At 35.4% G+C, this 11995-nt stretch overlaps 3 protein-coding genes and 1 pseudogene across 4 annotated transcripts; 2 read left to right on the forward strand and 2 right to left on the reverse strand.

Moving 5' to 3' along the window:
- Positions 1 to 568: 568 nt before the first annotated feature.
- Positions 569 to 3298, reverse strand: LOC120121087 (adenine DNA glycosylase-like). Its single transcript, XM_039140554.1, has 7 exons — positions 2809 to 3298; positions 2667 to 2726; positions 2307 to 2426; positions 2142 to 2239; positions 1496 to 2040; positions 1291 to 1397; positions 569 to 903 (listed from the first exon to the last, which is right to left on the reverse strand). The coding sequence occupies exons 1-7, from the start codon at positions 3286 to 3288 to the stop codon at positions 820 to 822; spliced, it is 1494 nt and encodes a 497-aa protein (XP_038996485.1). The 5' UTR covers positions 3289 to 3298; the 3' UTR covers positions 569 to 819.
- A 461-nt stretch (positions 3299 to 3759) lies between these two features.
- Positions 3760 to 4979, forward strand: LOC120121068. 2 transcript variants are annotated; one of them, XM_039140541.1, is made up of 4 exons: positions 3760 to 3849; positions 4089 to 4234; positions 4328 to 4429; positions 4841 to 4979. In XM_039140541.1, exons 1-4 carry the CDS (start codon positions 3775 to 3777, stop codon positions 4920 to 4922), a joined length of 405 nt encoding a protein of 134 aa, XP_038996472.1. In that variant the 5' UTR covers positions 3760 to 3774; the 3' UTR covers positions 4923 to 4979. The 2 variants fall into 2 exon arrangements, with proteins under 2 accessions (XP_038996472.1, XP_038996473.1); XM_039140542.1 differs by having other exon boundaries at positions 3794 to 3849; positions 4124 to 4234.
- Positions 4980 to 6154: 1175 nt separating this feature from the next.
- On the forward strand, positions 6155 to 6620 carry LOC120121079 (annotated as a pseudogene).
- A 1138-nt stretch (positions 6621 to 7758) lies between these two features.
- On the reverse strand, positions 7759 to 10828 carry LOC120121078 (GPN-loop GTPase 3-like). Its single transcript, XM_039140549.1, is given in 11 exon segments — positions 7759 to 8019; positions 8343 to 8398; positions 8613 to 8706; positions 8795 to 8925; positions 9028 to 9113; positions 9116 to 9130; positions 9332 to 9417; positions 9725 to 9806; positions 9893 to 10001; positions 10132 to 10200; positions 10728 to 10828. Coding segments are annotated over 10 exon segments (804 nt in total). The 5' UTR covers positions 10177 to 10200; positions 10728 to 10828; the 3' UTR covers positions 7759 to 7919.
- Between the last annotated feature and the right edge of the window lie 1167 nt (positions 10829 to 11995).

Genomic DNA, 11995 nt, shown 5'->3' on the forward strand with positions numbered 1-11995 from the left:
TCCCAAAAAAACTCACATTTTCACATGATGATTGAGATTAGATTAGATTAGAAGAAGATAAGGTTGAAGGAAAGAACCTGAGAAAGATCTGGGAGATTAGAAGTTGGTTTCAAATTGAAACTGATTGGATCTTGGATCCTTCTGGCACCACAGAAAATGCCGGGTGAGAACGGAGCAGAATTTCCTTGCTTGTTTGTTTCTTTATTTCTCTTATCAGGAATTTTGAAGAGAAGCAAACAGAGTTTGGATTTATATACGTAGGTGAGGAAAGTAAAAACAGGAACAAAACGAAAAGGAAATTTGAACAAGAGTGACAGTTACAGAGATGTCAGTTGCTGTTAGATCTACGTAGTGTAGTTAATTATACCAATCGTCTATTTTTAGCGTTTCTTAATTTACCCCGAAATGGAAAATTACCCAACTATCTATCAAACTGCATGACATTTAATTTAATAATAATAACATTACTAAGAAATAAATACAAACTCCGAACATAAATCGTAACAAATAACAAGAACAGCATAAAGTTGACAATGTTAATCGTTTCCTTGAGCAGAAATTTCCATGGTCGGTTAAGTAAAACTGAAAGCTGCCACACCTGACTGATTGAACCAAAAATGGCAGCATTTAGAGGGAAGATAATATTATAGATATGATACACCACGCTCATATTTCTCGAAAAATGAAGGTAGAACAAATCCATGATGAATACACCACCAGGCAGCAGTCGCTGATATCATTGCACAAACTTATGAACAAAGGTTGACCATATTTTCCATGGTGAATCGGTTCGTTGTTTGAATCCATGCTCAACTATGTTCATGTATGCTTTGGTTTTTTTCTCGATCTGATGGAATTGCTGGACGATCCATTCTGTTTAAATTTTTGAACCATGGAGTGTACCTGCAATCAGGAAACAACAAGATTGAAGCAGATTAATGACAAGTGGAAACTTTTTAAGATAGACAGACAGACAGATAGACAGATAGATAGATAGATATTGCTCCTATTCTTCATTTTTCAAAGTTGGTTATGCTGATGGACCCTCCAAGCACCTTCTGAATGCATAGAAAATTTGAAAAATAAATAAATATACCGATGTCGGATGCATACACTTATCCGACAAATGAGAGAAGAGTCTGGACAGAATGGAGTTTTGCAATAAAGATTCTCGTATTTTTCGAACTTTCTGTTATATGAATCTAAGCACAGCTTATAATTTTATAAAGATGTCAAAATTTAGAAGCTACATGGAATATCAAGCATGGGATTCAGACATGACTACAATACCTTCCTAACAGCTGATGTCAACCCCATACTTGAAACCGATTCTCGGTCCAAAAGTTTCCAATCCATGGTTTTTATGCCATCCTCTTTGAACAAGTCATGCATTCCACCTACATACCAACAGAGAAAAAACAAAGGATACTTAACAATAAGAAATATGTGTATGTGTATGTGTATGTTTGGGAGAAAGAGAAAGAGAGTTTGGAACCTTTGAGACGTAACACCAAGAACTCGACATAAATCTTACGGCGGATGTGAGTGAAAACATGGACAAATTCCCCAACAAGTTCCCTAGAAATTATGCTACAGTTCTTTGGAGGGTCAAGTTTAAATGACTTCTTCAATAGTTGATCAATTAATTTTCTCCTCATGGATAAATCAGCTTCTTCATCCAATGTAACACAAGGGAACTCCCAAAGACCAGCAAGTAATCCCTCGTCCGGCCGCTTGACGAGAAGGAATCTGCTGTTGGATTTGGTTTGTTGTGATCTATTTTGGCTTGCATCAGATATCTCCACAACACAAACAGTAGAAAAATCGTTTCTTTGTTTGGCCTTTACCACCTTCATAGGATAATCCGTCACCATAACCGATTCGTCATTTGTGGAATTACCTAATGCACGACATTGGCTTGAAACAGGACATGTAGTGCAGCTTGGGTTCAATGGGGTACATAAAGTTGCACCTAGTTCCATCAGAGACTGGTTGAAATCCCCTGGTCGCGAAGGATCAACGAGTTGAGCTGCCAGCTTCCTATAACAAGAGAAAACAACTTCACTATCCCTACTCCAAGACACAGAATAATTGTAAAGGAATTGAAACAAAATGTGTTGCAGACGCTTGTAAAAGCTCACCAAAAGTTCTTCACAGTATGTTTGTCTTTCGGATTCGCAGAAATAGCTTTTAGTCTGGCCAGCACCCTTACTACATTCCCATCGACTACAGGCACCACCTAAAACACCAGATATCAGAAAGACTCCACTCGATTTATCTCAAAAACTCTTGCAGAAGCAGATAACCTGTTTGAATGCTATAGAAGCGATTGCTCCAGCCGTATAATCTCCTATTCCTGGAACCTTCCTCAAGGCAGAAACGGTGTTCGGAAACTTGCTTCCCCCGGCAACAATCATCCTGGCTCCCTAACAAAACAAGGAAGCAATGAACACTCCTATGACATAACCATACAATCATGCAGAAGTTGAAATCAAATGCATTACAATCATCATGGACATAACCATACTTGAAAGTACTAAACTGGGAATTCATAGGCATTGCCACGTCGACTAATTAGCTTCAAGATTTCATGATAGCATCAAACTGCAATTCCTTTGTACAATAGAAACCGTACATCAATGGAAACAAAGAAAATTTGAGCTAACCTCCAGAAGAAAACGAGCTCTTCTGTAATATCCTAACCCTGCCCACATCTCATTCACCTCCTGCAAATGGAAAAGAAAAAGAAATACATTTTCGTTAAAACCCAATTACCATAAATTAAAACAAATTAAAAGCACTGAAGACCTCAAGAGAAGCCTGAGAAAGGTGGTGAAGGGTGGGCCATTTTTGCATCCAACGGTTATAGTAGTCAATGACAGTCTGAACCCTTGTTTGTTGCAGCATCACCTCCGAAACCCAAACCCCATATGCTCTCTTTTCGTCTTCTTCTTGTTTGTTGTCTTTTCCATTTCCAGATTTTGTTGTTGCTCTTCTTCTCCAAGGGAGGTCTCTCTGGTTCTCGTCGTACCAATCCAACAACGACGCCCTTATCTTGCGGGTATCTCCTTCGCTAAACAAATCTTCCATGTCCGCTATCTCTTCTTCTTGTTTAATCGACTGTGGTCTCTTTGAGTTTCTGCCTTTGTTGTTCTTCGCCATTGATAGAATAGATATCAAGTTGGTGTTGATTTTGTTGAAGTAAGCTCTGCTACTGCTGTTGATAAGTGCCGTTTGAAATTCGAATCCGCGGGTGGGCAAGGGCGAGTGAGAAGGAAACACAACCATCCCAAATCCGAACCGAACTCAAACCCGACCCACCACCACGGCTCAAGTTGTAAATACGAGATTTTTAAGTTTGACTGTTTCTCTGACATTGAAGACTTGACCTAATGCGTGGTAAAACATGACTGGTTCTCCACTCCAGTTAACCTCGATCATATACCACAGAGTAACAAATCCTCCGAGTATTCCGAGAATAGTGGAGTACAATCACCCCTGCTTGCAAGGGCTTACGTGGAACTCAGCCATCCATCCACTAACCACAGTTTACACGACTGCTTTACTTGCTAAACATTTTAGTGCTTGATAATGGAGTAACATATTTCAATAAACTATTAAAAGAGGAAACTTTTTCTATTACCATTTTTTGGGTATATAGATGATGGAGTCTGGTAGGTAAGAATGTTGGATGAACTTGTAAAAGAAATCATAAGTGAAAAAAGAGACTAAACAAAGAAGACAATGAAGGTCGTGTTCTTGGGACTAGGAATAATGGGAAAAGCCATGTCTATGAATTTGCTGAAGAATGGATTCAAGGTTACTGTTTGGAACAGAACTCTTTCCAAGGTACTTTTTCATTACTCTCAGCCATTTTTAGTTTACTTTTATTTGGAATATCATCATCAATCAGTTGCAGATTGTTTCCATTTTGAGATCTGATTGATGGTTGGTGTTTGTTTTTAGTTTTATGTTTTATGTTTTGGGTTCAAGGATTTTTTTTTTCTTTTTTGTATATGGAAAAAGTGATTGAATTTGATTACAAAAATGTGAGCTTCAAAATGGTTGATTGTGTTTTATTGTTACAGTCAAAATTTGTGGCTTTGAAACTTTGTGATTGCAGTGTGATGAACTGGTGGCTCATGGTGCCTTGGTTTGACAAACCCCAGCAGAAGTGGTTAAGAAGTGTAAGATCACCGTTGCCATGCTGTCTGATCCTGCTGCTGCTCTTTCGGTAAATACAAATCTTGGTGTGGTGTGTGTACATATATGTTAAGTCTCAATAAACTGTCATCACAACAAAATATGCATTTTTGTGATTGGTTAGGTTGTCTTTGATAAAGATGGTGTTCTTGTGCAAATTTGCAGCGGTAAAGGTTACATCGACATGTCGACGGTTGATCCGGAGACTTCTTGCAAAATCAGTGAGGTTATTAGATACTCCTTAGTACTTGATTCATCTTGTTTCATTAATGTTTCAATAATGACCTTCCGAGCTTCAAAAGAGTTGAACATACACCTTTATGACATTCCACAAATCCGAGTAACTTGGTCTTAAGTATTATATTCATTGAGGTCTAAGTTTAATCCATGTATGTTTCCTATGAAAATGGTTCATTTTGTTGCATGATGATGCAAAGAAACTGTTAACTTTTGAAAACCTGTCAATTATGTTAGTGTTTTTCTCTGATAAAAGACCAAAGACATTTTAGAAAAAATGCTTTTAAAGCTCCTTACTGTAGGATTCTAATGAAACAAATATGATTTACAATTTGACTTTATCATACTTGTCAATGAATGAATCCTCTACTCATTTCTTTCTTCCATGGGATATCTATAGGCGATCACGTCAAAAGGTGGCCAATTCCTTGAGGCCCCTGTTTCTGGTAGCAAACAGCCTGCAGAAGCTGGTCAATTGGTGATTCTTGCTGCTGAAGAGAAGGTAAATTGGTGAAGTATGTGTTTTTTGGTATAGTCACGTGTATTCTATCTATTAATCTACTAATCTAGATCAAGTACTCTAGAGGCTCATTATAAGAGTGACGCTCTTAACCCAATTTGCTCTTTCGCAAACACCAAGATTTGAACTTTGACCTTACTTAGGGGATCTATTGTCTCATTTCACTAAACCAATTGGTCGTCGGTGATGAAGTATGAATTTTGATATCCGAAACTGACACATATTCAGACACTGCTGTTGGAATATGACCCTCCAAATCGGTGAAAAAACTTATAAAGTTGAATGTAACCATATATGGACACATGTATCTGATACTCATTGTATCCAAATCCAAGGACTTTTATTTCAAGTTTTTCCCCTAGAAAAACTGTAAGTTCATAGTATATATACTTTGAGCTTTTTTTAGTGAAATTAAAGAGAAAAGAGGAATAAATTAACGATTTTACATTTATCCTGATTCAAGAAACCTCATATTCATGCCATTGGAGGTTTCATTTACAAGTACTGCTCTGTATTCAACTTGATCCAAGGACAGTGTTGCTTAAGCTTCCTTTTCCCATCATTCCATGTTCTAGAATCGATTAGTCAACCTCATTTTCCGGAAACACACTCCAGTGTGAATTTTGTTACCTATACCACGCCAAAAACGTAGCATTATTACGATAAACATTACTTCTAATTATACCTAGAGTTAAACCCGTTGAGTGGTTTTAGTGGTATAAATGAATATTATTCTCTCTAGATAACTCAGATTTGAACAGTTGTGTTCTGAGGGTGTCTGTTGTAAGAAAGATTCCGAACTTATAATGTCTTATTTATATAGTTAATTGTATCACTCATCCTCAAACTATGAAAATGAAATTGAGATATATATTGATAGTTTGGAATGAAATTAAAATATTCAAAAGTTTGGGATCAATTTAAAAGGGTCATAGTTTAGGGATGAAATTGGATTGTTTAAAAGTTTGAGGATTAATTTAAAATGAAAATCATAATTTATAGATAAAATTAGAACTTTTAAATTTTTAAGGACTAACTTAAAATAAAAAACATAATTCAAGGACTTGTGAAACAATTAACTCGTACATCTAAACATGTTATCTAATGTTTTGAAATATGCTTCAAAAGTCCCTATACTCTCTTTTTTTCACATTCAGTCAAAGATTTTAAGCATTTTAAAAAGTATTACCAAGAATGAAATTTGGGCCGAAATTCAGCCCTAAAACAAGTTACGAAAACAAAACCTTTGATCTTCTTCCTCCCTATTCAGGATTCTGGCTGTTTTGTTTGGGTAAAAAACGAAGAACAATGATTCGAAGTCGGCTGCTATGGTTCGCCTTGGGGTTTTCGATCACCTCGGCTTCAATCTCTCAATTCATATATAAAGACCTATGGACCGAACGTTACGCCCTTAAATCTCATGTACTAACATTTTCCATTTTTTTTGGGTCTCGGTAATTTGAATCCTCTCCAAGAAATTTTTGGTAATTGCATTAGTATTGTTTGATTTTAATTTATTTATTTAATTTTTTTTAAATGCAGATGAAGCAGAAATTTGATGCTTTGGAAGCTAGGGTTTCGAATCTGGAATCCGTTCCCTTCGAAGAATCCAAATCCAGCTCAGGTGCTCGTAAATTTCTTCTGAATTATAAACTTTAACTTATATTGATTTTATTTTTATAATCGATTAACTAGCTACATTTGATGCTTCGCTTAATAATATTATTTGTTTGTGTTTTAGCATGTCTAGGTGTACGTATATTAAGATGTTGCAAAAATTAAGTTCTTAAAAGTTACATTTTGTGGAATGCATTTGGAATATAAAGAGTGAGATTTTGGCAGAATTACTGCAGATTTTCATGCTTTTATTCTGTTCTATTTCTTTCTTCTGTTATTGGTGGTCTTCTGGTCGGGTGCAAAACAAGCTTTTTGGCTGTGGAAAGCTTCTAGTAGTTAGGGTTGCGGCCAATAGGCATGTTCTGGGTAAGAACTTACTCTTTACCTTATAGATTGGAAAGAATTTTCACCTGAAAAGGTTGCAAGGAACTGTAATTTGATCTGGTACGTCCTTGGTTCTTTCATTGAGAATTTAGGACTTTTTGATTTTGTTAATTCATGATAAAAGCTTCTGTTTACCAAGTAAATTTAATTCATTTTGCTAGTTCGAGTGCCGATATTTTTTTGGTTTGTTTTGAGTTTCTCTTCAATTCACTCTTTGATAGATTGATGCCCGTAAACTACGTAATCCCATCGTCTATTCTTTCTGGCAGGTTGAAACAATGAGTGGAGAATACCTTTATTATGACAATCTTAATTCTCAAACAATGTTGTTGCAGACGGATTGTTACCCTACACGCTTGAAGTATCTTTGATTTCATTTTCAGAGCTCGAGTTCTATCCGAAATAAAAATTTTACTAGTTGATCTTGTTCGATTGAGCTCGTATTCAAAGTACTTTATTTATATTAGTATAAAACTTATAAACTAGTGCATTAAAATTGTACTCAGTATATTATTACTAGCATATGAGTAGCAGTAGGACCTCCACCTTGGAGATTATACAATGCCCATGAAACACCATGTCTAAGTCTTTTGAGCAACTGCATTGATTCCCCAGGGATTTTGGTATATTCAAAATATATGGAGCAAAATTTTAGCTTAATCATGTTTTTTCTTAGCCGAACATGACCGTTTTACTTATTTGATAACGAGGTTTCAGTGGTTGAGAAACAATGTTCCTCAAGTCGTAAACAATTCAAGCACCGTAAATTGAAAGACTTGCAGAAGAAATCCGGATTCTGATGCAGTCATGACACCAAAATAATAGTTCAATGCTTCGTCTTTCCAAATTCCAGTTTTCAATCGGTTCTCACTTCAGTTGTGCTAAAACATTCTTCACCATCGTTTTTCATAGTTATCTACACAGGAAGGATAGTGCTTTTTCCACGGCACCAACAGGCCTACTCGTCATCGTTATTTTCATCGAAATCTCTTATCTTCACATCAGCATCTTCACCATATTGAATGCAGTTGTCAATTTGCGCCAATATATATTGTATGCTGTGAAAGTAGTAACAGTTTACCATTATCAAGTGAAAAACAAAAAAGAAGTCAATTTGTCAAACGGAATCATCTAATCCCAGAAAGTGAAAGTCACAAGTGGTTCCTGAAGCATAAGCAATACCAAAACTCGGTTCTTTATGAAATCAAACATATATAGAGAAAATGTTCTCGAAAGCAATGTTACATCTTATCCTTCTAATTCCTTTTCATTTAAAACTTAAATTATCAAGATAAGTTACTATGTCACGACTTGGGAATGAGTACCGAATAATGATGTGTTTGACACGGTATATTTAGAGAAAGAGGGAGAGGCAACGCACCTGCTTTCCTTCCTCAAGTCAAGGGGAATAAAGCTGACCATGCTATATTCATCCACCTGATATGCAAAGAAACATTAATGTGACAAGTTTTAACAACAATAGTCAACAAAAATATTTATATAATTAATTAATTAATTAATTCAACCCCTTTCTTCTGAATTACTAGTTAATATACATATATTGGTAAAATGCCCCCTCCTTAAAAAATCAGAAAATTCCAAATAGCCAAGCAAAAGTAGATATTAGATCCTGAATGACAAACCATCTCACCAGTTCAATCAAAGATTTGTTAAGCTTTTTAAACCGAGGAGCCATCCGCTCATTCAACTCTGAAAGTAGATGATGCGGTTCTGGATCCAAGTACCTATAAATAAGACATTGCTTAAAAATATGGAATAAGTAAAACAGACTCCAGGTTGAAGAAGCTTTGAACGAAATATACCAATACTCACTTTTCAACCTCCCTCTTGTTTGTTACGAGGTCCATTTTGGAGAGGATATTAATATGAGGCAATTCAAGCTGGACCATTGCAGAAAGTGATGCCATGCATCCACTTATGTACTTAGTAACATCTGTGACAAACTGACAAAAAATAGACATGGTAAATGTGCATAACCAATCATGAAGACATGCCAACTAAATTTGAATGGAAGACTCAAATTTTGAAAGATGATCTTCGCAAACCTGGGAATCAAGCAAGTATACAGCACACACATTAAAGTTCTTACGCTTCAAGTGCTCCACAAAGTTGCGGAGCACAGGCACATGGAAAAAAGTTCAATTTGACCTATACAAAATAACTGAAGGTTAGCAAGATTATCCCATTTCTATTAGTGGTCAAGAGAGAAAATATTATGGCAGACAGCCTAATTCAATAACATAACATGCAAAGTGTAAACCTTTGCCAAGGTAAAATGTAACAAAAAATTACTTTTTCCAAATTTTACTGCCAGATCACTAACATACACATCCAAGAAAGAACAAATACCTGGGCAATCAAACACCAGATAGTCATCATCCAAGTAATTGTCCAATTCTTCATTCAGCCAATCATCAAGATTATCTTCAAGATGTCTATTTAGAGATTAAGGTTTACATTTCTTCTCCCATAATCTAACTAGGAAAGGAATAAAACGCAGCTCTTCATAATTCATATGATAAAATACAAAGCTGAAAACATTGGCAAGTGGAAAAGGTTAGCTAGCAGAAAACTACATAAACACACAAAGAACTAGCAATAATCCATATTGATACAGTGATGTAGCAGCATTCAGATAACCAGAATAGAAAGAAAGGTCTTTTCCAGTAACAAAACAATGGCAAAGTGAAGAAAAATACAAATTCCACATATAGAGCAAGACAGGAATAAAAGAAAGGATACTCCATGCAGTATATAAGGCCCCCATTTGGACCCAATCCAAGCTCCTCCATAACATCATCCAAATTAATGAGCTCTCGTATATCTGAAAAACAAACAAAACAACATTGCAATAAAACCAGAAAAAAATGTTGAAACCAATGAGAAAAACTCAAGCAAAAGGCTGATTACCCATGGCTACTGGATAGTTGAAATTTTCTGCAGCTGGATCTAGGTTCACAATATGTATTGACCGTCCAAGGGTTTCACAATGCTGGAACAGGCTAGAGCAGTAGGTTGACTGATTCCAAAAATACAAAATCACTTAAGTATGAATAAATGATGCAAACAAAAAGTAATTGGTTAAGCAGACTGAAGACAGCAATAGTCATTTTAAAACCCTGAAGGCGATAGTTGATAGACTAACTCACCTTTCCACTGCCTGCAGGACCAATAACCAGTTGTGCATAGCCCATGATAGTTTTTCCCAAATTGCCAACCTTCACTAACTCAGAATGAACACAAGAATTGAGTAGCTGTAATGATGCAATAATCGCAGCCCTAAGATATGCAGTACACCACACACCGACAGCAAACAACAAAATCAAGAAATCAGAGTAGCCCATAAGCAGTGGCGAGAAAGAGAGAGACAACATTAAATAACCTGATTTATCGATATAAGAGAGAAAACTGGAATCACATTTTAGATTACATTTTGCCTTTATGCAAGAGGAAAGAAATCCCATCGTCAGCTTTAAGTATTGATAAAAATGCAGATTAAAAAAATTGAAATTTAGATAGAAATTCACGGCTACAAATGCTGCAAAGGGTATTCTAACCCTAAACACAACAACAAATGGAATCAGCTTAACTCAACCAGAAAAAGGGTTAAAGAAACATAGACTAACTGGTCTTCTTCTCATAAGAACGTTGATAATCGAAGAACAGGTGCATAATTGAAATAAGCAAGATAAGCAAACAAAAAGAAGCACAAAATAATTTATTAAGGTGAAAATTAGTATATTACCTGAAATCCTAAATGATGATTTTCCGATGAGAACGGAGTTTCTGAAAGGGGAAACTTCCTATTTGAAAGGCGATGACTTGAAAGACCAAGCTTGAGGCATACGCACTAATGCTTTAGGGTTCCGCTCGATTGTAGAAAACTTAAACGACAGCGTTCTCGATTGAAAGCAACCAAAACCTCCTTTCTGTTTAAAGGGTAGACTTGAAAAGCTGAAGGCGCTCTCATGGTATGATCGGGTCGGATTTAAATTGAGCGCATGTATTTGTTTAGGGTAAACTACAAAATTAGTACCTAAACTATTAGTTTTGATCCATTTTAGTACTAAAACTTTCATTTTTTTTAAAATCATACCTAACGTTTAACTTTTGTTTCCTTTTAGTACCAATCATTAAAAACTTAACCTGTTTAGTACATAAACTTCCAATTTTGGTTTGTTTTAGTATATAATCTTTCATTTTTTTCAAAACTTAACGCTAAATTTTGAACATGAGTACTACAATGAAACAAAAACTAAATTTTACGTATGGTTTTGAAAAAATTGAAAGTTTAGGTATTAAAATGAGTCAAAACTGATAGTTTAGGTACTAAATGCATAATTTATCTTTTTTGAATATTATGGAGTGATTATAAATGGGAGTTTGGTTCGCAGAAAATATCAATGTCATGGGGAATAATATGTTCCAGAATTGTATTCACACATTTGGTTCACAGAAAATATTTTTACAATATAATAATCTTTTTCCAATAGTAGCATTATTTGGTTAAAATGGTGAGAATGTCATTATATTCAAATTCTTCAGTATTAGACAACTCTCACCATTTTGGACAAGAATACCCCTAGACTAATGAATTCTTTTTAGAATGATTCTTCTCAATTCTTATTTTTTGCACTTTACTCAAAATTATAAATATAATAATAATATAAAAGAGTTTAATCTCTTAAAATATCAATAAATTTGAGTATTTAAAATAATATCTAATTTTAAGTTTTTTTTTATAACCACCGGTATCCGATCTATTAATCGACTAGGGTCTATGATACATATGGGGGTGTAGATGATAACGTTACACATCGTATAAAGGCGGGATGGTTAAAGTGGAGGGCTGCGACTGGAGTTTTGTGTGACAAGGGGGTGCCTCTAAAACTTAAGGGAAAATTTTATAGAATGGCAATAAGACCAGCACTGTTGTATGGATCAGAATGTTGGGCAATCAAGAAGGATCACATAAGGAGGATGGAGGCTGCAAAAATGAGAATGCTACGATAG

The sequence above is a fragment of the Hibiscus syriacus genome, unplaced genomic scaffold (genome assembly GCF_006381635.1).
Source record: "Hibiscus syriacus cultivar Baekdansim isolate YM2019G1 unplaced genomic scaffold, ASM638163v2 tig00110356_pilon, whole genome shotgun sequence".
Lineage (NCBI taxonomy): Eukaryota > Viridiplantae > Streptophyta > Magnoliopsida > Malvales > Malvaceae > Hibiscus > Hibiscus syriacus.